This window comes from Passer montanus, unplaced genomic scaffold (assembly GCF_014805655.1).
Source record: "Passer montanus isolate IOZ18808 unplaced genomic scaffold, ASM1480565v1 scaffold11, whole genome shotgun sequence".
In the NCBI taxonomy this organism is placed as follows: domain Eukaryota; kingdom Metazoa; phylum Chordata; class Aves; order Passeriformes; family Passeridae; genus Passer; species Passer montanus.
The window spans coordinates 12,246,074-12,272,010 of record NW_024357613.1 but is presented as its reverse complement, the minus strand read 5'-3'; the positions used below and the strand labels follow the sequence as shown (position 1 = coordinate 12,272,010).

The 25,937-nt window shown below is 36.9% G+C and overlaps 1 protein-coding gene across 5 annotated transcripts in view; it reads right to left on the bottom strand.

Annotated features, from left to right (window-relative positions):
- Positions 1–25,937, bottom strand: part of SNX14 (sorting nexin 14) — a 48,847-nt gene that overhangs the window by 11,905 nt on the left and 11,005 nt on the right. For 3 of the 5 annotated variants that reach the window (XM_039726527.1, XM_039726500.1, XM_039726518.1), the window contains 18 exons: positions 23,278–23,365; positions 19,538–19,622; positions 17,138–17,294; positions 16,785–16,860; positions 15,900–15,944; positions 15,735–15,815; positions 15,476–15,590; positions 14,929–15,084; positions 14,476–14,600; positions 13,361–13,419; positions 9,729–9,755; positions 5,744–5,876; positions 4,889–5,090; positions 3,863–3,946; positions 3,632–3,732; positions 3,231–3,342; positions 1,447–1,487; positions 1,159–1,278 (listed from right to left, as the gene is read on the bottom strand). In XM_039726527.1, coding sequence (XP_039582461.1) covers positions 1,159–1,278; positions 1,447–1,487; positions 3,231–3,342; positions 3,632–3,732; positions 3,863–3,946; positions 4,889–5,090; positions 5,744–5,876; positions 9,729–9,755; positions 13,361–13,419; positions 14,476–14,600; positions 14,929–15,084; positions 15,476–15,590; positions 15,735–15,815; positions 15,900–15,944; positions 16,785–16,860; positions 17,138–17,294; positions 19,538–19,622; positions 23,278–23,365 — 1,807 coding nt within the window. The remainder of the gene's footprint in view (positions 1–1,158; positions 1,279–1,446; positions 1,488–3,230; positions 3,343–3,631; positions 3,733–3,862; positions 3,947–4,888; positions 5,091–5,743; positions 5,877–9,728; positions 9,756–13,360; positions 13,420–14,475; positions 14,601–14,928; positions 15,085–15,475; positions 15,591–15,734; positions 15,816–15,899; positions 15,945–16,784; positions 16,861–17,137; positions 17,295–19,537; positions 19,623–23,277; positions 23,366–25,937) is intronic. The other 2 variants (XM_039726509.1, XM_039726536.1) reach the window with 1 other exon arrangement.

Genomic DNA, 25,937 nt, shown 5'->3' with positions numbered 1-25,937 from the left:
AAATAGAAATCCTTCCACCAATATTTAGACCACACAAACATACACACGCCCCAGGAACACTCAAAAGGAAGGAGCATGCAGATCTGTCAGAGCATTAGGCACATTTCTGACTGGGCCTGCCCAGACAGACCTTCAGGCATTTCTTATTCAGCCTGCTGAGGAAGAGGAAGCCTGCAGGCACACCACTCACAGCAGCACCAGGGATCATGCATTGTAATCTCAGCACAGTCCAGCATGCTGAAACTGAAATAAACAGACCTGTGCCAGAAAAGACACATGAGAATATGGTGACAATACAAGCATAAGGTGGAAATTGACCACTATTTACCAAAAAACTGAAGAACTCTCTTGCTCTGAGATAACATGCTGTTCTCCCAAAGGGGCTCTCAGGAAGCCCTAATCTTTAGCTGCCTGCCAGATGCCCACATGGACTCCATGCAGGCAGCTCACACTGTCCTGGAACAGACCTTTGGCATTCCCCTCCTTCACCAGAAGTGAGGTGCCTTGCTGCTTCACAGCAGTTACTGCACAGAATCACAGAGTGGACTGGCTTGGAAAGCACCCCAAAGACTATCCAGTCCCAACCCTCTGCCATGGCAGGGACACCTTCACTAGACCAGGCTGCCCAGAGCTCCATCCAGTCTGGCCCTAAATACTTCCAGGAATGTATGAGGAATGAGGAATCCACAACCTCTATGAGCAATCTGTTCCAGCACCTCACCACCCCCACAGTTACACATTTTTTCCTACTATCTAATCTAAACCTACTCTCAGTTCCATTTCCCCTTGTCCTGTCACTAAATGCCCTTAAAGTCTCACTCCATCCTTCTTACAGGCTTCCCTCAGGAACTGGAAGGCTACACATCTGCACAAAGATGTCATGTCTCACAGCAGAAGTGAAAGTGCAGAACTGAACAGCTCAAGTCTATGTCACACATATCTGGGGAGTAGGAAAGTGTGTTACTCCAGTCTACCTTTGGTCTGGCCTTTGGACTGAACACCCTCAGTGTCTGCATTCCCAGACAGCATTTTCCAGCTTGGCTTCATCTGAAGTAATTTTAGTTAATGAGCTCTAAGACAGCTGCCTAGTGTGAGAGAAAATGTGTGGTCAGTCTTCCCCACGTCTGTAAAATGGGAAATGAACATGACTTACTGTACCTTCTTGTTATTTTCAGAAGTGGGACTCAGAATGGTAAGCTCAGGCCTGCTCGGTTTAGGCTTGGGAGATTCACACGAGTTAATAAAATTCATGATGAATGGCTCCAAATGCTGACCTTTCTGAAAAAAGATATGAGTGACTTGTCACTTGTATAATTATAGGAAAGTGAAAACAAAAACAACAAAAACAGAAGAATTTTCAAACAAATTTGATTAGCCTGTAACTCAGTAATCTCATAAAATTAGCTAATGAAGTTAAGATATTGGCAACCTGAAAGACTTACTCACCTCTTTCATCAGCTTTCCCGGAACAGATTTTATGATTTTGCCTACAATTAGAAACAAACATTTTCTGTTATCACTGTCTGATTTGAAAGACATTTTGCTCTGCTAGATTTTATGTACTCATTGTCTAGTAGTCATTTAAAAATATAACAATTTTTAAAAATCTGCTTGCCTTTTCTTTTTTTATTTGGCACAAAATCCTAAGAAAACAGTCTTGCACAAAACCAGCTTGTAACCTAGTGATTACTACGCTTCAAGAAAATATACTTGTAAATATACAGATTATTAATCTGAATACTTTTTAAAAACCACACAATCAAGTACTATAGTTCTACCTCTTAACTCTTCCAGAGTTTAACCATAAATAGCTCTAACACTGCCACAGTAGTACTGCTTCAACACCAGTACAGACAAAATTCCTGTATTTAAGTTACTCATAGAATCATAAACACTTATCACAGAAGAAACTAAGATAACTCAGATTCTCCTCTTCCTGTGAAAAAAAATCAGCAAATCTAGAGAGATTCTGGGGGGACTCAACCTCAAAAACCCTGGTGAGTAGAATTTTCTAAATTGGACAGGATACAGCTGTGGCCTTAAAGATCAGCTCCTGTGTCCTGATAAGGCTATCAGGATATGGCACAGTAACTTTGAATGCTGAAAAATGAAAGTGTCTAGGACTAGCTTTATTTTAAGCACTACAGTTACAGTAACATTTTTCTTATCTACATGTCATTAAATATGGAATTTACATTGGAAAGTATGTACAATGATCAAATGATAATAATAAAAACTCTCATCCTCACAAAAAGCCCAACCAAAATGCCAAGACTTGTTACAGTGCTCTTTATGGAAGTGAAGCACTGTCTCAGATAGGAAATGCATTAGAGTAAACACCATGATTATAAGCTTTTATAAGGATGTACAGCTGGATCTAGAAGGGAGACCTGAAACAAAACCAAAAACTTCTGACTGGTGGCTGAGAACAGAAATCTCACTCAACAACTCATGAAGCAGACCAAGAGAAGGGCTGCCCCAGCAGGACCACACCGTGACCAGGAGCTGCAGTGGCGCAGCTCAGACAGGCTCTCTGGGACCACAGCCACAAGTGGCACAGGACATGGAGACAGAATGGCCATGAGGCTGACCTGACCAGCTCAGGCCCACTATTCTGAGACAGCTACACTCCAGCCAAGTCACACTACAGTCAACTTCTTTGATTTATTACGAACTACTGTCATTAGACATCAAACTTCTGAATTTCCATTTGACCTGCCTGTATCACAGATTCTATTAAGTAGCTCACGTTAGAAAAGATCTTAACACCAGCAAACACTAGAAATATCAAAAACTGGAGTTTTCAGATTAACAAATAAGACAAATTTAATAATTTAAAATCAAAAGATAGTTTTGTAAGTGTTCATGCCATCTCAGCGGCAAACAATGACAGACACATGCAGACTTGACTTGTGACAATACTGTAAATTTTCTTGAACTATGCAATTTATTAAGAGAAACCTTATCTTGCTTGCTGACACAAAAATTCAAAAGCCACTGAAGCAATTTTTTCCAAAACTTCAAAATGTCTTTTTTCTTCAAGGAAGAAGTACCAGCATTATCTTCCTTGCTGAGCTATAATTTTAGGGGCTGTGAAGGAGCAGAGTTCTTATTTTGTACATCCACAAGTTACCTATTCATTATTACTGTCAATCACAGAATCACAGAATTCAATCACAACATCCACAGCATTCCTATTTGTCAGCATAAACAAGCAGCATATTACATACCAAGATTCACATCAGGCAACATTTTATCAAGAAACTGAGTCTCTCCTCCATTAGGGGATAGGAAGTCAGCTAAAAGCTGGCTGTTACTTAGTTCTGGATGTTGCAGAAGTTTCTTTGAAACAGAAGGAACAAAGGAGGTGTAAGTACTTTAAAACTAACCTTTAAAAATCTGTTTCTGTATAGCAAAAAGATATTCAAAGAGTATTATACTGCCACAGATATCGTCATTTGCACGAGACTTCTGTTTTCAGTCATGTGAAACTTTAACACTGTCCACTTGAATTATTTCCATAACTATAAAGTTACTTGAAAACAAACAAACAAAACACCCCAGATATTCTTTTATTAGTTTTATATAATTAGTTTTAGAATATTCTTTGCTTCAAATATTTGTTTGATACCTGCAGATATTCCTGAAACTCCTCTCTCTTGGATTTTAAGAACTCATAGTTCTTGGGGCCAATGATTCTCTTTGAGGGAAGCTGAGCATCAGGAAATGTACCTAGTAAAGATATTAAGGAGTTTAAATTGTTCTTGTAGTGCAGTAAACACTGATTTTATTATTTTAAATTTCAGTAATGAATGATAATCACAGCAGGGGAATATAGCTTTCCAAATGACAGAGAACATACCATGAAATTCTGTAAGTTTTGATTCAAGCACATAGAATTCAAGATACCTCCTGTAGACAGACCAGTGCTCAGGTTCATGTCCAACTGGAGAAAAAGTTAAAAATAAACCAGGTTTAATGGCACCTGGGAGACAAATTAGCAACAGCAAACATATGCTGATTATCACAAAAAAAAAACACCTCAATGACATTAGCCCCCTGTTGTAAAAGTACCTCAAGGTACTTTTAATGTTACAGTAAAATGCATAACTGGTAGACAGATATGGTACTAGCAAGGAAATTATCATTTATGGGATCACTACAATCTAAACAATGGAGCCCTGCATAATCTCAACATTTGTGATGGCTGACTATGTTAGATCTATTTTCCAGCATTGAACCAAATGATTTACAGAAATAGTACTTGCTGAATATACACTTCTCTGCACCACCAACTTGAAGGCTGATGATTCTTAATCCTATCAATAAGCTATCACTAACTAAATGCCTCTTAAATACTTTCTGCTTATTGTGGAAGTATTAGTCTCACTAAGACAAATCCCAGCAGCCTTGGATGATGCTGTTTCCACCCACTCCCTATGGATGTATTGCTATCCAGATACTGGTAAAGTAACTGCACACCACGATGGTTCCCAATAAGCAAAACATTTTCATTTCCTAAGAACTAATTTTAAGGTTATATAAAAAGTTATTTGTTCATTATTCCAAAGCTGAGTGGATGAAAAAAATATGACAGGTATTTATTAATATGAATTTTAAGATCTATTTTTGGAAAGAGAACATTTCAAACTTTGGCATGAAGTGTAAATAGAACTGATTCATGCTGAGGAGTCAGTTCTCAACTTGCAAATGCTAAATGTGATCATTTATCTCTCAAACTCACTTCCTCAGAACTTTCAAGCCATTATATTGAAATCAGAAGAACACATACACAAAACACACCTGCAAGAGCCAACAGACTACAGCACACTAGAATATTCTGAGTTCCTTTTCAAATGACACTTCATTGATCTGCAACACTGCGTACCTGCCCTTCTATCATTTCTCTCTACATCAATGCAGAATACAGGAATTCTCTCCTTTCTGTCTTTTCTTTCCAAGGAGGGATCATCAAAAAAATCAACGTATGGGATGCTGATTTTCCACGCAGCAAGGTTGCGGGGTGTATTTGGGGTGGTAACAGCCTCCTCAGGAGAATCATCTTCCATCACCATAACACCTTCTTCAATCTGAAAGAATGCAAACAGAGATCTCCAGTTCTATTTTAATTGTACAGTCTACCTCTGCTTCCAACTGATTCCCTCGTCTTTCCTTTTTCAAATTTTCCATTCGTCCCCCAACTGTGGTTCAGGTAACAACATCCCATGCAGTAAATTCTACCATTGGCTCTATTCATCACTGTTTAGCATGGAATAAAAACATTAACTCAGGGAGACATCCAAGACAAATGAGAAAGGACTACTGACTCCTGATCTACAGAGAGAATGCAACACAGACCAACATGACAGCGATTTCTACACTATGTTATTTATGGTTTTAAGGTCTTGTGGCAGGCTGCAGATGAAGAGCCATGCACGCAGTCTTGTGCATGCCTTACTACCCAGAACTGGAGAAAAAGTCATTGTTTATAAAAATATCTGACACTGCTACTTTTGGTATTTCTCTGTACGAAAACAATAAGCTCAGAAGCACAGAAACTGGGGATGTGACCTTGGCTTGTGAATGAATACAGGGAAGATAAGGCAACTTAATCAGAAGCTAGCACATGAAAACTGTGCAGTGAAGAAAGCAGAAATTTAACATTTCTAAATGAGCAAAGAAGAAAAAAAAGAAAATCGAAGTCCAACAAAGACTTCACGTAAAATCAAATGGTTTTACTCACAAAATCATCTTCTCCTTCATTTAAGTTATAGTTAGGCAACATAGCTCCTTCCATTGCAGAACTCTTGAATACACCTTTTATTTTGTTCCCTATTTTGCTGATTCCAAATGATTCTCCTCTCTTCTGCGTGGTCCTAGGATTACAGAAGCCACAGTTCACAACACAGGGCATATTATTACACAGCTGCTCAATAGGCCATTGCACACTATTTGCAGATAAGAGAAACAACTCTATAAACAGGTATCCAACATATTTACAACAGTTCTACTTAGTTAAAAGTCATTTATGGTATAGCTGTTCTCTGATCAATCTGCACAATTTCTTGACAATTTCTTGACTTTTTAAGACACACAGGATTCCTACATGCTTAACCACAAGTAAACTCTCACAATAGTATCCTAGTAATCATGCAGATAAGAGAAACAACTCTATAAACAGGTATCCAACATATTTACAACAGTTCCACTTAGTTAACAGTCATTTATGGTATAGCTGTTCTCTAATCAATCTGCACAATTTCTTGATTACACTTTTTAAGATACACAGGATTCCTACATGCTTAACCACGATAAGTATCCTAGTCATTCATGACACAAAATAAACAATTAGCTAGGTAAAACAACTTTGTTTTGACAGCAGAAACTGTGCTATTGCTACAGGCATGCACACCAAGTAGGTCATTAACTTTGTCCTTTTCCTTGCACTTGAATTTAAATATTTATCCTTCTACCAAGTGCAGATGCATTTTTAAATGGAATTTTACAAGCACATATCATTCAAGATAGATCTCAGTTTTTAAGCAGTAGAGACAGATAAAAGGAACATGCAAGGAGCAAGACACAGCATGAGAGAAAACAGATTCAACAGAGGAATCCTGGCTTGAAGAGCCAGTCTGACTAAAAGACGAAGAGTTTTTAAAGTCTCGCCACTTATGACAAAGCATCCAAAAGCCAACAAACAAGGTATGGGACTTAAAAAAAAATACTTGGGCAGCAAGCACAGTCCTCACTGAGCGAACAGATTTTTTATTATTCTTACGCTATTACACAAGTCCTGACACTGAAGATTATTTCTTGCAGAGAAATGCTAGCAATTTTGGACAGAAAAATGTTTATGTTGAATATAGAATCTGCCTGAGGTTCCTTATGGTGACTCAATACATACAGTTGAGAGACAAGTTAAAAATCAATACAGTGAACTTCAGAATCAAACATTCAAAACAAATTTAGAGACTGATATTAGATATACAACTAGTACTTTGGAGGACAAAAAAAATCCCATTTCTTTTTCCTTTACAACAAGAAACTATTGCCTGCTGGAAGGGATTACAAAGAGAACTGTGGCAATCAGCAGGTAAAGCATTTTCGTCATTCATGAAACCATGCAGACAACACCAGCTGCTGACTCCAAGCATGCACGTGCATGTTGCTAATAACCTTCCTGTTTATAATCTTACACAGACTGTGTACATGATTAAAGTTGCGTAAATAACCCACTGTTTTCCCAATTTTTTTGCTTTTTCTATCTCATCTAATCATCAGCTCCAAAGCATACTGGCACCATCTATCTAAATTATCTCGTCTATGCAATGACAAGGTTGCTTGGCTGCTTGCAGTCTAAATCCGTATTTGAACGATTTTACTCCATTCTTGGACAACTTCTACCACGTGTTACTGTGCTGAACTGAGCTGTTTCACATAGGGGACCTTACCTGAATCTTGTTCAAGTGCTTCAACACTGTGCTAGAAAACACAAACCTCAATCAGACAAAACTAGCTTTTCTGGAAGGCTGGTATTTCAGACCTCTTAAGGGCTTAACCTTGAAGGGAAATTTCATCATTCTTCTGAAAACTAGTGCAGTTCTCAAGAGTTTGAGCAAAAACACTGATTTGCACAAGGTCAGTGATTTGATAGGAGGACTCCAGCCTCCAGTTCTTCCCCACACTGAGCATGCTCCAGGTGAAGGCAGCATTGACCTGTGCCTGTAGTGAGCTGTATGCAGCCAGAACTCAACCTGGCAGCTAGGAACCAACCCTTAAGCCCCAGCAGAGAGCACAAAGATTTACACCACGTGAATAAAAAGCAATCACTGAACTGGACAAGTATAAAGTCACAAACCAGGATGGGAATCTCTTCACAGGAAGTGACAAATTCAGAACAAGCACCAGTGAATGAGAGGACACACAGACACTCTCCGCAATATATGGAGAGAACACAGGATTGGTTTGGCAAAAATCCTGGATCACAAATCACATTAGATGAGCATGGAAAAGAAATGTGTGCATGTTAGCAAAGATGGATGCACTGACAACAGGATGACTTGACATTTCAAAGAAATGGAGCAATAAAAAAAATATACAAAATGTATCACAATGAAAATCTAACAGATTCACTGGTTAAGCAGAAATAGAAGAAAGACCTTGAGACTAGGCAGAAGGAAAGATGGGACTAGGATAGCGGCAGGTTCAAGACATGAAGGACCAAAGATGGCAGGAGGTAAACCATTTAGAGCAGAGACAAGATTTTTTTTAAGACCTGTCAACAAATATATATACATCCAAAAATTTTGGAAAAATAACCCACTCCCTCTAGTGCTATAATAGCATTATTAGACCATCATTCTATAGTTGCTTTCTCAGGAGGGCCCTCTGTACAGAGTCTACAGGCTCCAACATTCCTGAAGAATAATGTGACAACAAGAGCTTGGAACACTTTTTTTTTTTCCCCAAAAGAAATATATACCTAACATTTCAAAAAATACAATTATTGTTTACTCTATAACAGGGAATTGCAGACTGAAGAAGTCCACTGTGCACTGTGGCATTCTTCTGTCGTGGATGATTGCAAAATCATTTTCCCACAGGATGCCTGTCTCATTCAGTGCACAGAACAGACCTTGGCAGGTGATGAGCCAGGGCTGTGCAGCTGAAGAATGATGCTGTGAGCCTCTCTGGGTCAAGAAGGACCAGACCAGTTGTACACATCAGACAAGGCAGATATTAACATGCATGTGAAGTCATAGTACCATTTCCTTTGGCTGACTAAACTCCTTACACACAGTTAGGAGAAATGCTGCACTTGAAAATCAATGAGCTGCATTTATAACTCAAGAACTCCTCAATGCTCAACAATCAAGCAAGTCATAGCTCAACATGCTGAACTGGCACATAAAATATAAAAGCATCTAATTACCTTGATTCTTAACCTGAAAAATTAAGTTGAAAAATTTCCCTCAAGACTAATATGAGCAAACTATGTCATACTTATCCTGTGTTAAATACCAAGGAAAAGTCCATAAGGAAAAGATTGTTTTCTGAGTTTGGATACCATGTATTTAAAGAGGCATGAATAATGAGAAAAGAAGCCACTGGACAGCTACTAAAGCATTAATGAGTGGTCACATACTACCTACAGCAAATTATAAAAAATAGTATATGTTGTCATCAAACCAGTAACAGTCACAAGAGAAGCTGCAGAGAGAACTAATTTGGGCAACTGTTGGGTTTGAGTGCTTAAAAATCATAAAATGGTTATATTTGCAAGTGATGTTAGACAAAGATCACTCCAGATACAGCTTGCAAGTTAAAACAAGCACCTAAGTGGATAACAATATGACATGGAGTAAAGGAAATTGTGGAGCAGCTACCAGTCACAAGTGAAAAAAAACGTCTCAAGCTCTGGAAATGTATTTCAAAACAAATGACAACAGACAGACTGTTAACAGCAAAGTGTTAATGTACAGCAAACAATATCAATGTAATGCAAACACGTGAAATTAGCGATTAAGCAATTTCTAAACACTTGTGAAAAGGACATGGGGAGTAAAGCCTTTTGTGAGGAGAAATGCCCTCAGACCAGAGAAGACATTAATGTCTTTTACAAATAAAATGAACAGTTAATTACTGTTATAAAGGCTGTATGATGAAGTCATGAGAGATGCAGCATAACTAACACACAACATTTATTGAGTGTTAGATAGACTTACCGCAAGTCATCCAAACTCAGGCTACTTCTGCAACAATAGGCAAATCAATTACCTAAGAGCCCAGCAGGAAATCAAAATAAAACAAAAACAAACAACAAAAAACCCTAACCAAACCAAACATGACGGACCTATCCCAGTGAAACTGAATAAGCTTTGACCATCATCATGGGTTAAGAAAAAAGGCAGTTAGGAGTTCCTGACCTAGAATCCCAAGAAAGTGAAATGTGAACAGCATCCACTAATCTCATCATCACAAGCCTGGCCTTTGAATTTGGCACATCAGTTATTGAAACTTTCAGGAAATTCAGCACAAGCAACCACAAATTAATGGAGAACAACTTTCATTCTTAGCATTATCTGTAGTGCCAAATAGCCAGCTAACTTATCCTATTACCTATATTAGGAATCAAGTTAATTTGACCAATACAATGAAAAATTTGTGGCCTCACTTCATGTAATAATACATGCTCTCTCCTCCTCTGTATTAGTATAGTATAGACATATATAATACAGTATTAGGTATAGTAAGACCCACTATTATTTTTTTTTTAAATTGTATTTCTCAGATTTTAAGAACTGTCACACATTTTTGACATTCTGTCTAACCTGGTACACAGAACCAATGCCTCAGACATCAACCTGGTAATTCCAATCAAGATGTTTAAATGAATTAACTATAAACACTGCCACCACACACAGGATTTTAATTCATTTGAGCTACTGAATTCTGGACAAACTAACATAAATAAAACCATTAAAATTTTAGATTTTGTTTTACAGAAGGATCTGCCTTTGCCTGTGTAAACTGTGAAAATGGAAATATAACCTAGCAGATTAGAAATTATTATGACTATTACCTTGCATAGAACTTTTCACAGACTTAATTCCAAGGGTTTTTCTCCTAACCACTCCCTGAAATTGTCAGTATCTTTTCTAAATGCTCCTTTAACTTAAAAAATTATTTAATTTCACTGCTATTTTACTATGGGAGACCAGGATGTGTCTATTTCTATTAGTGGTTCTCGTATGCAGAAAATCGAGAAATCTGGGAATTCATACTACATAACAGCTTTTCTTTCTTTGTTAAGACTTCCAACACAGACTACATTTAAGTAATGTAGTAATGTATTATGAATACATAAACGTGAGAGAGGGAGAGAGAAATCTTGTTGTCTCTTCCATGGTACCCAAATTAAGTTGACAGAACTAGAACTCGAAACATCAGTTATCATAGGCCACACACATTAAGTATTAGGCAAAAAAACCATCAGTTACACAGTTAAAACTCATGACAACAATAGCTATCAATTTGTCAGAATATCCTCAATGTGACTTCTTTACACTCCAGAAACCCTTGGCACTGCTCACTAATCGTCTATGCAGTTTTCATAGCACATTATTTCTCCTGTCTGCAAAAAGCTATTATTGAATCACTTCTTTGAACTGAACAGAACAAATCAAAAATTACACAGATATCACTTCTTCCTACCTTTCCACCTGTATTTTCTAGAAACTATAATTTTCTTGTCTTGCAATAAGGGAAATATTTCAACACATTACCCTCATGCACGTTCCACTGGGATTTCATACCTACTTCTTGATCTGATTTTTTAGCCAGCAGTACCTAAGTAATACACACACATTACCTATAGCAAAGCACAACAAAAATTAACAAAAATATGGGAAACAAAACTCATCTCTTTGCATGTAGTTACTTTCAAGTGGAACTAATGCCAGAATAAGAAAGAGAAGGCAGGACAAAATATATGGAATAACATCTGGAATAATTTTGTGAGAAACCCTGATTTTTTCCCACCCTCTTGGAAGTGACTGTACACAATTCTCAGAGGAAAATTCCAAAGCAACAGGCAAACTACTTGTGAGATCTCTATTTCTTGGAAATAATCACTGAGGCATCACTTCTGGAACACACAGTATCTTGTACTGGAAATCAGCATATATACTGAGAGCATTCGAATTGTTCTAAAATGTAAACCAGATACAATTTCAGTAAAAGCTTTGGTTGCTGTTTGAGAATATGCTGCAACAGCCACCAAACAAAATTTGTTTATTTTGTAGCCAGAGATGCATTTCAAAAACTCCAGGCAGTAATGGCCTGTAACTTCCCCCTTTCTGTTTCTAAAAGCAAAGCACCAAAGAGGTGACCTACATGTTCTCATATTTTAACTAGATTTAAGAAGAGTATGACAGAATACTTCCAACCCCTGAGATGAACAATTTAGGGGAAGAAACCAGAAGGCAGATTTAAAGGTCCAGGTGAAACCCCAGAGCCACCTTCAACAGAAGCTGCAGTGTCTTTAAGGTCACCCTACATGGAGTAATATGTAGGAAAGGAATGCAGTTTGGGCTAGCTGCCTTCATTCCATGCCTCTTTGTTAAGACACAGAAGCTTGCCAGCACCACTATGAGACAGCACCAAAGCTCCAGTCCTGGACCTACAAAAACTATAAAGACTACATAAAAGATGTCACCCATGGAGACATAATAAAGAGAACAATCATCCAATTTTTGAAGAACAGGAGCAGGGAAGAAAGATAGGTGCCAGTAATACAAATCTCACAGTAGGCTGTGAAATAGGAGTTTATTGTCAGGTCTAACTCTAATGAAAGCAGAAAAAGTTAAATGAATGAGCGTTACTCCTCTAGAAGAGGACAAACATTATCATTTTCCACAGTACCATGGATCTTACTTCATATCAAGAAAGAAAGCCTATCCAAATTAAAATTGTTACTCCTCTAGAAGAGGACAAACATTATCATTTTCCACAGTACCATGGATATCCTTCATATCAGGAAAGAAAGCCTATCCAAATTAAAATTGCCTCCCTTCTTTTTGCCAGACCACAAGAGAAATTCAGTTGGGCTAGCACACAACTGCCAGAGCCATCCAACAAAAAGTGAAACACAAGAAATTTTGAGACCTCAAGGTTTATCACCTCAGCCCAAGCCCACAGTGGCAGATCAACCATCCCCACCACAGGAGAGGCTCCACAGGCTGCAAGGAGCCTGAAGAGGGTCCGGACCATAAGTAAGGAGCTTGAAGGAGGTCTGGACTAGAAGTTCTGGCCCAAGCCCAGAAACAAGGCTTCTGATGCTGCCTTTCTGCAGTGGAGTTGGCAGACAGAAAACACATTTCATCCAGGAGAAGTGGCAAACCCTCCTTGTCAAAGTAAAAGGAGATTCCCATCAAATAACCAGGTTGGTTTGGCATAGGGTACACTGTACGTATCCCTGTAACATCTGAAATCCCAGACGACACAGCTTGGCACCACTAAAATAGTATTACATATACACAGTCAATTAAATCACCACTTTGTTTTCACAGAATCTTATTCTCACTGGTTATTTGGTTTTTTCCCCTTCCATCTTCTCAAATGTCGAGGTCTAAATCACATTCTGAATTCTTGCATGTAAAATACTTCAAGAGAAGAGACGTCTTGTATAACACTACTTGCATCTTTAGTACGTAATTTGTTCATTTAAAAACAAAAAAGTAGAGCTAAAAATTTAGTGAAATTAATATCAGGCAATAGCTAAATTCTTAAAGCTTAATATTTTGATGTTTTTAATTAAAAACCAAAGAAAACCACTTAAAAGTTCTATCATACCTACCTGTTAAACTTCGAATTGCGGGTTGGTGACTCTGCTCCTCTTAAAAGGTGTCTGAAGTACTGTAGCAGACAAAGTATCAAAGGAAACACTGGATTAACTGATGTAAAGGTTACTGTGCAACAACATTGCAAAATTCAGGAAATGAGAACTGAAGGAAAAGCCAAACTGACCATAATCTAGCAGTTAGAATTTTAATCTGGAAAAGGACAGACCATACAATAATCAATACATAAGACTAAGACTACTTACTTAACCTTACATAAATAAGATTAAAACCACAAAGCAGAAATAAAAAATGAATTAAGCACCAAAATCCATGTCTCCTCCTTGTTAAAAAATCAAGCATTTGAAGGACTATAGGTATCATGTGAGAGATGACCATGAAAACCATTTTTGAGAAATGTTCTTTTTACTAATGCCAAGCAAGGCAAGTACCCACTCCTAGGACAAATCAATGTATCCTGTCTCAAATGAATGCAAGAACCTTAACACACAACCTGACTTACACACAAACTTCTGAAAGGAACATGAATTCAGACTCACCCCTGTGATTAAAGTGTGCCCTACTAGGAGGCCTCAGGCAGATAAAGTCAACCCAGTGTAGGGAATTCTTAAGGTGGCATTTAGAACCCAATCACAAAACAATCTTAAATACCTTGTAAATTGCATTGAGAGATCTTCTTGAAAACAAACACCACACTTTTAGCTGCAGGAATGCATAATGCTGAAAAAAACCTAAATATAACTTCTGTACCTTTAAATACCATTGTATTTTTTAAAGTAAATAAAGAGATAGTGTTCTACATCTATCAGGCAGATTATTTTGCACCAAATTTGCAATCATAAAGATGGGGTGGAGAGGATTTTGTAATAGCTGTGATATACACAAATTGTTACATCAAAAACATGAAGTTTTCCTTTTATTCTCTGATGATGTGTTGGACTAGAATGAATTTTATTTTTCTACTGAGAATGGTCCAGCTCTAGAATGCCAACTGAAGCGGAAAATGAAGCCATATTTTTCAGTTCCACATACATGTGACTGTTGTAAACAGAGCATCCTAAAAAAATACAATCTCATTTTTAAGACGACTCTTCCAATCTTTCATGCTTACCTCATCACTGTGACAGAACATGGGAGTAAAAACTTTCTCAAGCAGAGAAAGAACATGCTCATAAGCTTCAAAAAGACACCGCATAGTTTGGAGTTTCACAACATCCTCATATGGACCTTCAGCAACTATTAAAAAAAATTTAAGTATGAATACAGAGAGCTATACATACAGGCATATAAATAGTTCATAGTTCATGTTTTCTCCTGTCACCACACATGGGATTTTGTGACTGTCACCACACACAGAGTTTGTGACTATTTTGCAAGCTACTCTAAATTTTATAAATAAAAAATAGAAATAAATGGACAAAGAAAGGATTAAACACAATAGCATGGGAATAGTTTTTAAAACTGGCAAAAAAGTTTGATGATATTCAGCAAAATTTCTTTTCACTTTATTAGAGAAAGTTGTTTAAATTCCAATGTACATTATTCCCTTCTAATTCTAACTTACTTCTTTGAATTTCTTCCACAATGAAAGGGTCAAATCTAATCTTGTCAATGCTTTCATCCAAACAGTAGGTTTTATAAATTTTCTGTACTTCATCATGAAGAGACATCTTTTCAGTATCTGACAGTTCTGGTCTCAAAATTCGGTCATTGAATTCCTCTGAGAAATAAAGGAAAGAAAAAAGCATTTCTTGATCAACTTGGCAAACAAATAACATCTTGAAGCACCCTACAGCATCAACTCATTTTGCAGTAGGTAAGTAATTTGCAAAACTTCAAAATTAAAAGAAACGTAAGACATCTCAAAATCCAAGGTAATAAGGCAGCTGCCTTCTTATTAACTATAATTCAGATCTGTTAATGAAGTTATTACTAAAAATATATTGCAATTAGAATAAATTATTCCTTATCACAGAAAGGATAAATTCATGAGGTTGTTCTAGGCATATGAATGATTTTTTCTTCCTAAATTACCCAAATGCAAATTGCAGTATTCCATTAGAATGATTTCCATATCATCAAGTAACATCAGCACACGTCTGTAATCTTACCCACAGCCAGGCAGAACTGCAGCACATGAACAGCCCCTTCCTGTTTCAGGAAGTTCATAAACCTAAATAAAAGGTCCTGCTGATCTCTGATCTCCTTTAGCTCCAGTTTCAGGACCTGAGCAGGTTAAAAATGCAGTCAGCCAACTTTCAAACTTTCAGTCAGTACATAAATAACGCAAAGAGCTATAGAACAAAATCAGCAGGTAAAGTAAAACACTTATTCAAAACAGGAAAGGAAGTAAATGTTGCTTTTGCTTACAGATGGTTTTTTATTTCTTGGCTCGGCAAATTTCTGAAGGAATGGAACCAATGAAGAAGTAGGCTCAGTTGCTATCTCAGGCTGCAGAAAAAAATGACAACTGGGTAAGAAAGCTTCTTTCATGGGTGATCAAAATACCACTGTTTTAACTTTGTCAGTACTCACTGGACTATCATCAATGAAGATCAGCAGTAAATGGTTGACAGTATCCTGCAAAAAACACAACACAACAAATAAAATTATTACGAAAGAAACTCACTAAAATAGATTAAAATTATTTCAGTACTATGTTATACCCAAGTTTAAACATGAGTATATTAATACTTTTAAAAAAGCAAAGCCTGGTAATACACATTTGAGAACTGAACTTCAATGATCTCAAGTTTTTACAAGTCAGGGAGTTTCTGAAGAGACCTTCACAGAAATATTCTTTACACATGGAAGAAAAAGTAAAAATTCTTGGGAGAAGGCCTAAGTGCAGATCTAATGAACTAGTAATACTTCCACCCTACAGTACTTTCTGTTTGCAGCCAGGTGATGCCTGCATAAGCACTGCCATTCTGCCTAAAAAACACATGCATATTTGAAAACAAGGATGGCAGTGTTGCAGCTTTATAAATAAATGCTCCCTGATTTGCAGAATTGAGGGGAAAAATTGGTTTTGATACAGCTGCAAAAAAAGCTGGTTACTTAGACTGCTATAAAGATCCACAGAGCTGGAGTTCAAGTAATCAAGCCCTTTTTAAATGTAACAATAGCAATTTGTAGATGTTTACACTAGCACAGCATCCTCCCATTTGACAGGAGCTGTAATCCTGAAAAATACAGTCTTAAGGGACCACACCAATACTGTTATTTCAGTCAGTTCAGTGAGTTAATTCATATGAACAAATAAAACAAGACTTTTTTCGTTTATCTTCTATTTCTTTTATCTAGTCAAAATGCACAGCAAGTAAGTCATTGCACATCATTTGCTTTACCACAACATGCTCAGTAGGTAAACAGTAATTTTGAGTAAATTAAGGTTATTCTTGTGCTCCAAAGTCTTACAGGGTCAGCTAAGAAATCCATTGAGGGAAGGAAAACTGAACCAGGGAGAATCTCTCTAATGAGAAGGGCCAGGGATCTGAAAAGAAAATAAAAGAGAGAATATAAAAATACAAAGCAATATTAAATTACATAAATTTCTAGGTGAAGTTTCCAATTCTGTCATATACTACCAGGGCATATTTTAGGATTTAATAATACCATAAGCATGCCATTTTAAAGACAAATTAAAAAAAATCATAAAAAAGGTGTAAGAAGGAAGATGACTGTGAAGTTCATTCCTTCACTTTCCAAAATAATTGTACTTCATAGTATGGAAACACTTTAAAAACCACAATTCTAAGTAATTTATATACCTGCACTCTGTTGACTTTGGGGGCAAAATATAAGGAAAAAGAAGTTCAGTAAGTTTTCTCAAGTAGTGAAGTTCATCTCTTCGGCTTCTCAAAGCAACATGCAGTTCTGGTCCATATTCTTCTAAAGCAGCTTGCTGCAAAAATTCTGCATTTTTTACTGAAAGTAGAAACAGCATTACAGAGTAGCTTCAGCTTTTTCTTACTGGTAAACAAAAGTCAATTAGGTTTTGTTTGAGCTAAAAGGTTAGTATTTTTAGTACACATACAACTGCCAAAGGGATTAAATATTGAAACTTTACAAAAGAACCTTGGCTTAGACTTTGAAGCCATGCTAAGTAAAAATAAAACCTCACAATGAAATAAGAATTCCTTCACCAAACAATTGCAGTTTGCATGGTATCCAGAATGCTTTCTCATTTATCATTATATATAAATATATAAAATAATAGAAACTTTTATTTATATATTGAATTTTATATATATATATATATATATATATATATAAAAACTCAGCATCTGGATTCTCAAAAAAGCTGCATCGTGCAAAGTCTGCCTCTAATTGCCTTCTTCCTGACCTTCTTCATGATCTCCATTTTTTTGGCCTACGACACAATTTGAAATCAACGTAAACTTTTACTCAATCCTGTAGTATCTGTTTCCTGCTTAGAAAACTTAAAAACAAATGTGAAGGAACATACATTTTAAACACAGGGTGAATCAAGCCAAAATCTGCAGCAGGATTTGCTAGAGTACTGCTTCTTAAATTATGGCAGAACTGAAAGAATACCTATTTATCAGATTAAAAACTACAGATATTAATTAGAAGCAACAATGCTACATTTCTTCAGGTCACTTCAAAGGCAAGAACTGAGCTGCTATAGTCACCTCCTCCAACCCCAATCACACCTAGCTGAACTAGCACAAATGTGGCACAGTCTCATGCCAACACCACCAGGCACAGTGAGGTATGTAATACAATCCTCAGCTACCCACAAAGTTAAAGCTTATTCCCAGCACAGGAGAAAAGCCTGCTGGCTTGGCCTTCACAGCCAAGACCCATCAGCTGACAGAGGGGATGCAGGAATGTATATCACCTGGTAAATCTGCCTAGCTGGTGTCACTAAAAGCAGAGAGAAGGAATGCACCCACTAGCAAGACAGGTAATGAATTGTGGAGGTGCCTGTGCAAATAGGAATTACTAAGAGAGGAAAGGGAAACAGGAGTAGAAGAAAAGGAAATGCTCCCTACAAGCAATCCATTTGAAAAGGATTTAGTAAACAAGGAGAAAAGGCTAGGCTCAACTAACAACCAAAGCAGGGTCTGAAAGCTGCCTCTAAACTATGTATTGTGGTGGCTGCTTTAGCAATGTTTACTAGAAAGTCCTACTAAAAGTCATTTTCAGCTGCTACTTCACATTTCTGCCCTTAGGAAACAAGTCTTTTCCTTTAAAACACTGAAAATTGCTATATTTTCAATGCTTTTTCAAATTTTCAAAGTACAGTTCTTTACTGCTAAGGAAAAGTGCTTCCAACTCCTTGGGAGAAATCAAAGGAAATGCAAAATTTGGCGTAAACAGCACTGCAAAATTATCTACTATCTTGAAATTGTTGTTGTGCCACAAAAGACATCCAAGGTGATTACACTACATCTCATTATTCATTTTAATCATTAATACTACTCACGGGACCAATGGCATGTATTTATGGATATCAAACAGACGTTTGGAGGGAAAGAAGAAAAGTTCATGACTCCAGTTAAAGTAAACATCTACACTTAAAAGTTGAATGAAACCACATTTAGTAGATACAGCACTGTGGAACACAGCCAGTGAAAAAAATAATAACAGCAAGTGTTTCCAAATATTTCTTCTATGTGCAGCTTAAATATAATTTTTACATGAGGCTTGTGAAGATACTCTTATCTTGGATAACAAATATGCTTCTGCTCTAAGTCTCTCCACGGCTTTTCAACATATCACAACTTCACTAATGCAGGTTTGAAATCATTCTATCTACAAGAACTATGAGGTACAGTGCACAGATGTATAAATCCTTTCATCTACAACTGCTCATCTGGAATATAAAGGAAAAACTTCAAGAGGCATTCCTAAATGATCTTGATTGCTCTAAACACACAAAACCTATATTCCTGTTCACCCCTGTACAGATTTAGTGTTTTTATTGTGGGACAATAAAAATCAAAACAGAGAATACAGATATGTATTGTAACTTTCTCCCTATTTGCCTTTTCAACCACCAGCAGAAAAATGCAAAAGGACCTCATTTTTTAAAAAGAGAGGCCATAAGAATAAAAAGACAAAGCAAAATAATCTCAAACATGCATAAAAGAATATTCACACTTGACCTTTGAAACTGACAACATATTAGGTCTTGACATTACCTTTTTGCCTGGCCTTGGCTATTACTTCAATGTGTTTCATTGCTGCCTTGAGCATTTTCTTCGTTACAACTGTTGGAATGTCCACCTAAAGAATAATTTCAAAATATAACCAAAATTGTTCTATTTTTTTGCCCCCCAAAATTTATTACAGACAACCATCAAAGTAATTTGTTTATATGTTCTGGTTTGAACCATAAAATGAACCATTAAGAAATAACACAAAATTCCCTAGGTGAGCTGACAGTGTCCTCATTCTCCTGGCAAAGTATTAGGCTAAATGCCATAAACAACACAGTCAACACATTTATTGCCAACTCATTCCCATTATGATTTTTTCATTGCAATAAATACAGCAAGACAGTGTGACTTTTGAGTCACAGTAAATGAAGCCCATTTCTATGGGACTATTTGACCACCAATGAAAGGATCAAGTTAACTATGCTCTGGTTCTAACACCTGCCTTAACACTCTTCAGTCGTGTACACAAGGACTAAAACCAAAGAGAAACCTTCCTACGCACAGGCAGAAAAAAGTGTCATCCCTCATGTGATGACAGAACCAAAAGAGAATTTGAGCTATACAGTCAAAAGACCATTAGTGCCAAAACCAAAACCATGTGATCATAAGCCAAACAAAAAACATGTTAATCAAGGATTGTATTAGGGTCCTGTTTTTCTATTTTCTCTGGCAGGCACAAATGACTTTGGCTTGTCTTAGCCCTCCTCCAAACAGGCTCTGATGCTCAGGGCTGTATCCAAGCTGCTGCTGAAAACCTCCTGAGTTGAACAGTCACCTCCTCCAACCCCAATCATCTTGGTTGGCCCTTTGGTTGAACCTGCTCCACTTTCTTGTAAAGAAGAGCCAAAAACTGGACTCTTTGAATGCCATCCAAAGAGCATCCAGTGAAGGCAGATAATCACTTTAATTTTCTCTGCTCCTGTCAGTACAGCCCACTATGGTGCTGGTGTTTTAAGCTGCCACTGATGGCTCATATTCGGCTCACAGCCCAGGTCCTTTGCAGCAAGCAGAGCTTCTCCCTGAAGCCAGTCAGTCCCCAGCCTGTACAGTTTCAAAGAATTCTTTATCACCTGCAACAGTTTTCACAGAAACTCATCTAGAGGATGATTTACACTTTGCATACTCTTTATTTTAAAGAGAGATGTGCAAAAGCCTCAGATGTACAAAAACATACACCTGTAAATGTTCAAAATCTAACAATTCCAAACGAGTTTCCTTCCTAATGGAGGAATCCCTCCTCAACACAGCATCTTGCCAGACAAGTAAAGAGACAATGCAATTGCAAAGGCCACCAGAGCTGAGAGAAAAGTTGGTGTTTTTTATTCAGTTGTACAAGAAGAATATTACATATTTCTGCACACTCCCCTATAATATTTGAGGTGCACAGCTATGACCTGACCTAGCCAGCCCCGACAAGCCAGCACAATTGACTGGAGCTGCCTAAAAGTAAGATCAGCTCCTGCTTACAAGCACAAAAGGACAAGCTTCTGCTTATCAATGGAAAACCCTGTCTTTTGTGCCTCACATTACAACAGCCAACAGCAATTTCTAGAAATTAAGAGTTTCTTATGGCATATAAGGATAGGGCAGTGTTTCTTCCTGCAGAGGTAACTCAAAGAGCACAGCCAAGGAAATTGTTATCAACGCTGCAGCAGACACTGGGAACTTTTGTCAAAAACTTCAATCAGATGCAGGGTTATCTATACCACACCATACAAAGGTGTGGTATAACCCTTCCTTTTCCCTTCAAAATCCATAACGAATACAGAAATGTCCACAGCAAAGAAAATCCAGATTTTATGTATTTCAGCATACATTTAAGAGCTGACTGGCCTGTAGTGTTTCTAACTTCATTCAACCACCATGCTTTGACCTAGGCAGCTTTAAACAGAAGACAAAAGCATTCTTTTCAGTAAAGCTTTCAGTAATTTGAAGTCTCAATTCAAAAGTAGAATATTCCTTGGCAAAACAATTATAAAGATATTATCTAAAAAAATGAAAAAATAGCCTGTGTTTTCTTACACAGCTCTTCCTCAATTTAAACATTTCATCTCTATTAGCTACAACTATTGATTTCAAGCATTTAATAATAAAACCAAAATAGAGTACAGCTGCTTGGCAAAGCTATACAACTACTTTATTTTTCAACTGATGATGAATCTGTCCTCAACATAGGCATTTCTGTGATGAACTTTTATTTTGTAGGTCCCCTGACAGTGCTTAGTATTGGCACATGTCCTGAGTGTTTGTGGCACATACTGCCTACCCAGAGAACTGAAGATACTACATTTAAATCCTCACTGTCAAAGGCAGAGCTGGTAAATTAACACTCGGCTTCAAGATGCTGTAGCTCACTGGAGATATCCCAATCAATGCCTTATTACATGATCAATACAGGAGACATGGTCACTTTCTGAGTCAGCAATGGATCCATGAACAATGCAATTAACATCAGCAAGTATTACCACTCCAAATTAAATTATAAGACCTTGATCTAGATTTTCACTTTGAAGTTTTACTCCACTTTCACATCTCCATACAATGTCTGCGCTACATGGATTTCCTAATCTTCCCCCATGTTCATTTTAAAAAGCAAAATACCTGATTTAGAGCAAACAAGGTCTTAAGTCATCTGGATTTGATATGTAAGAAGGAGAGAATCATGCTGTTAATAAGTCATGACAGGGTACATGTACAACTTGTAGCTCAGAAAATATTTCTCTTAGTAAGGAGAGGGGAAAAAGACACATAGTTATGGCAGTGGCTCTAACAGAGAAGCCAGCACTGACTAATTCTGGAAATTGAGTTAGCAACCCTTTCTGCTTAGAACAGCCAAATAGTTAGAAGCAGTTCCTGTGAAAAGACTTGAAGCACTTTACCAGGAAATACTTGTGCTGTTAAAAAGAGAGCACATACAAAAAAAGTATATGCTAATAGATTAAACACATAAAAAGTATGTGCTAATAGATTAAACACATAAAAAGTATGTGCTAATAGATTAAACACATAAAAAGTACGTGCTAATAGATTAAACACAGCAAAATAAACTTCTAATCTTTAGCACTCAAAATGCTCCTGAGGAATGCTCCTCATTAATCTAAGAACTACATCTGCTTTAATTCTTACAGTAACCTGGTCACCTAATGAGAGTCTATTCTTTATAAACAATGTAAGGGCCTTGTTTGCATTTTAAGAAGACAAGCAAGCAGAAGCTACAACACAGCTCACCATTTCCTAGTAGGTCTTTTTCAGCAATTCTCAAAATGGTTTCCACTTGGATTAAGTCACCAAAAGACAGCTAAAAGACCACAAGGTTTTAATAATGCCTTGCACTGGTATAATAAATATATCTATTTGCCAGGACTGGGGAAAGATTTGAGTCACAAGAGACCTTCACAGATCACTTATTCCAATCCCCTGCCACGGCAGGGACATCTTTCACTGGAACAGTTGCTCAAAGCCATACCCAAGACGATGCTGAACACTTCCAGTGATGAAGCTTCAGAGATGGTTTATGAAGGGAATAAGCTCCAAAACTAGGGGTAGCTCCAGAAAGATGGGGTAGATACCACAAAGAAGTAACTTAGATGGTTAGAAACAACCTACACTGTAAGGCTGACTTTGAAATCACAATAAAAAAAAAGTAAATTAAAAACTCACAAGAGATGGATATCAATACCTTCTGATGGAAAACCAAGACCAATACCTTTAAGTCACCTTACCTTGTGAATTCTCCGAACTAAGACAGATGCAAAAAAGCGTAGTGTCCCTCTCAGTTCATCCACTGAGGACTCATCATCAGTAATATTTCTGCAGTGTTTCAAAGCATGGCATATGAGAAAACACGATAAAATAAATTTCTGTTAATCCAACCACAATACATTCACGCATATTAAAAGCATAAGAATAAGAGCATTCAACAGTGATACTTCAGCTGGAATGAACTGAAATTAAAGTTATCAGAGAGTCAGCAGTCTTCTGTCTGAGGAAAATACACAGCATTCCCACAATGTCTGTGCACACAAGAGCTTAAGAAAAACATCAGGAAATTGCAATGATATACCAATTCCTGCTCTCATATACTATCTGCACGATTTTGACTGAGTAAAATCTAACCTAGTTTCCACATATGGAAACACATCCTAACTCAATGGTATAAAGGAAATTGAAATTATTTAAAGTGGCTTCTACTTGGAAGCAAAGAATTTAAATAGATTTCCAAATCGCTATGTCAAAATATCAACCAAACTTTTAATCTGGCTTGCCAGCTTCCATCCACTGCAGTAAAATACGTTCAGTGAAAACTCACAGTAAAAATAATTAAACGTGATTCAGGAAGAAAAATATGACTCTGTGACTTTTTTGGAAAATTGAACAAAACCAGGAAATACACTAAGTCTTAGATGAAGAAACCGCATCTAAACTGAGTGGGAAAAGATCACAATGCCAGCATCCACAAAATGCAAGCGAAAACCGAAAATCTATCAGTTATTAATATGAATTAATATGAATTAGAGCACAACTAATATATTGGTAAAACTGAAGTATAATAGCTGAATAATGACAAAACAAAGGAAGTTGCATCCAGTTTTAATTAATGATCATATGCAAGAGCCATCACACTTTTTGGTGATAAATTAGCGTAGTAAGTAGAAATATTATTTGTGTTATAAAAGAACAATATGAGCAAGAACAGGACATTTAAAAATAATTTTAAAAATTATGCATAAAACATTTCACATTGTTCAGCATCCAACTTTTAAAGCACTTTTAGCCTGGGTCATAGAGCATTCAAAGGCATGTTGATGATGAGCAATCAGGTACACACATACTAGAGAAACCAGTGACCCGAGAGTCAAAGTATGTAACTAATTGCATGAGAAAAGAAAACACCTCAAAGAGTAGCCTGGCACAAGAAACACAACAATCCTCCAACAGCTAATCACATGCAGATAAGAACACTGTAGGGGAAGGTTTGGTTTAACATCAGCAGCTGACATTTTATAAGGAATATATGGTTAGATAATACCCACATTGTCAAAGGGATTAGCAGTGCCAAGGGTTAGCAAACAAACTCTATTATGGTATTACTAGCATTTGACAGACAAGAAGATACATGAAGTGATTTGGACCAAGAAGTTGTTGTTTTATTGACAGTTGGATAACCAGTATCTTGGCTAGCTCAACTTGGACACGACTTTATGGCACATATTCTCACAACAGATTTGCAAAGACATTCTTTTAATCACCAGCAGACTGAAGACAGGCAAAAAAAAAAAACATCATGAACCTGTAAAATGTCAAATCTCCAGTGACTCAGGGGAAAGTCCAAATAACCCTCTTGGAAACATTTTAAAAGCCGGCTGTATTTTCCCAGAACTTTAGGAGTATTAATTGTAAACAGTTACAGAGTAATGTCTCAAGAGAGATACACCCAACTGCTATTGCACGCCAAGCTTTACAGGATCCACTGATAAATGAGAATCATATACTAATAACAAAATGATATTTTTCCTCTGTGTGTCAATTATTCTTGCAAAACTTGGCTAACTCCTTTCAAAAAGATGTAGAAAATAAGTCACAAGCTAATAAAAATGTAAAGCTATGGTTTGTAACTCAACAAAAATTCTGAATTTCCCTTGCATTACTTGCATTTAAAAAGAACTTTCATTTAAAATAGAAGCAGCTCCACATGTGAAAACACTATGTTTAGTCACCATCAAAGAAAAACGTTTTCATAGTAATGCATCACAAAAAATGTGGTAATTACTGAATTCTGTCCTAATCTGAGAGAACTCGAGTTGCAGTACCATCAGTGACTAAAAACATTTAGAAACTCAAACTTTAAACTCTATTTCAAATAAGGTTGGTATAAGCAAGATATTATATAGTTTTGCTGTACAGCATAAGCAATAGACTTAGACTCGTGTTTTGTAGCTCTACAAACTTGGGATGACTTACAACTGTGTTCTATTCTTCTCATATACTTGAAAAAAAAAGATCTTAATATAACGAGCATAAATACTTTGAAAAATAAAACACAAAAATGCACATAGGCATAATGACCTATTTCAGTAGAGTTCACTGGATTTTAAGCACTAACCCTCATTCCCCTAAAGTGGTCCAAATTTAGGACCTGCTTAAATTTTAACCTGCTAATAAAAAATTAGAAATTCTTACGCAATTTATTAATGAAACAAACATTAACCAGCTTTTATATGCTTATAGCACTTTTATTCCTAAGCACAAAATCCATGATTTTATCATGCAACATACCCTGCAAACATAACACTTCCCTGACTTCTGACTGAGATACATCCTGGTAACACTAATGCCCAAGACAGCATCAGTTGGCACAGCACATAAAACAAAAAACAAGTTT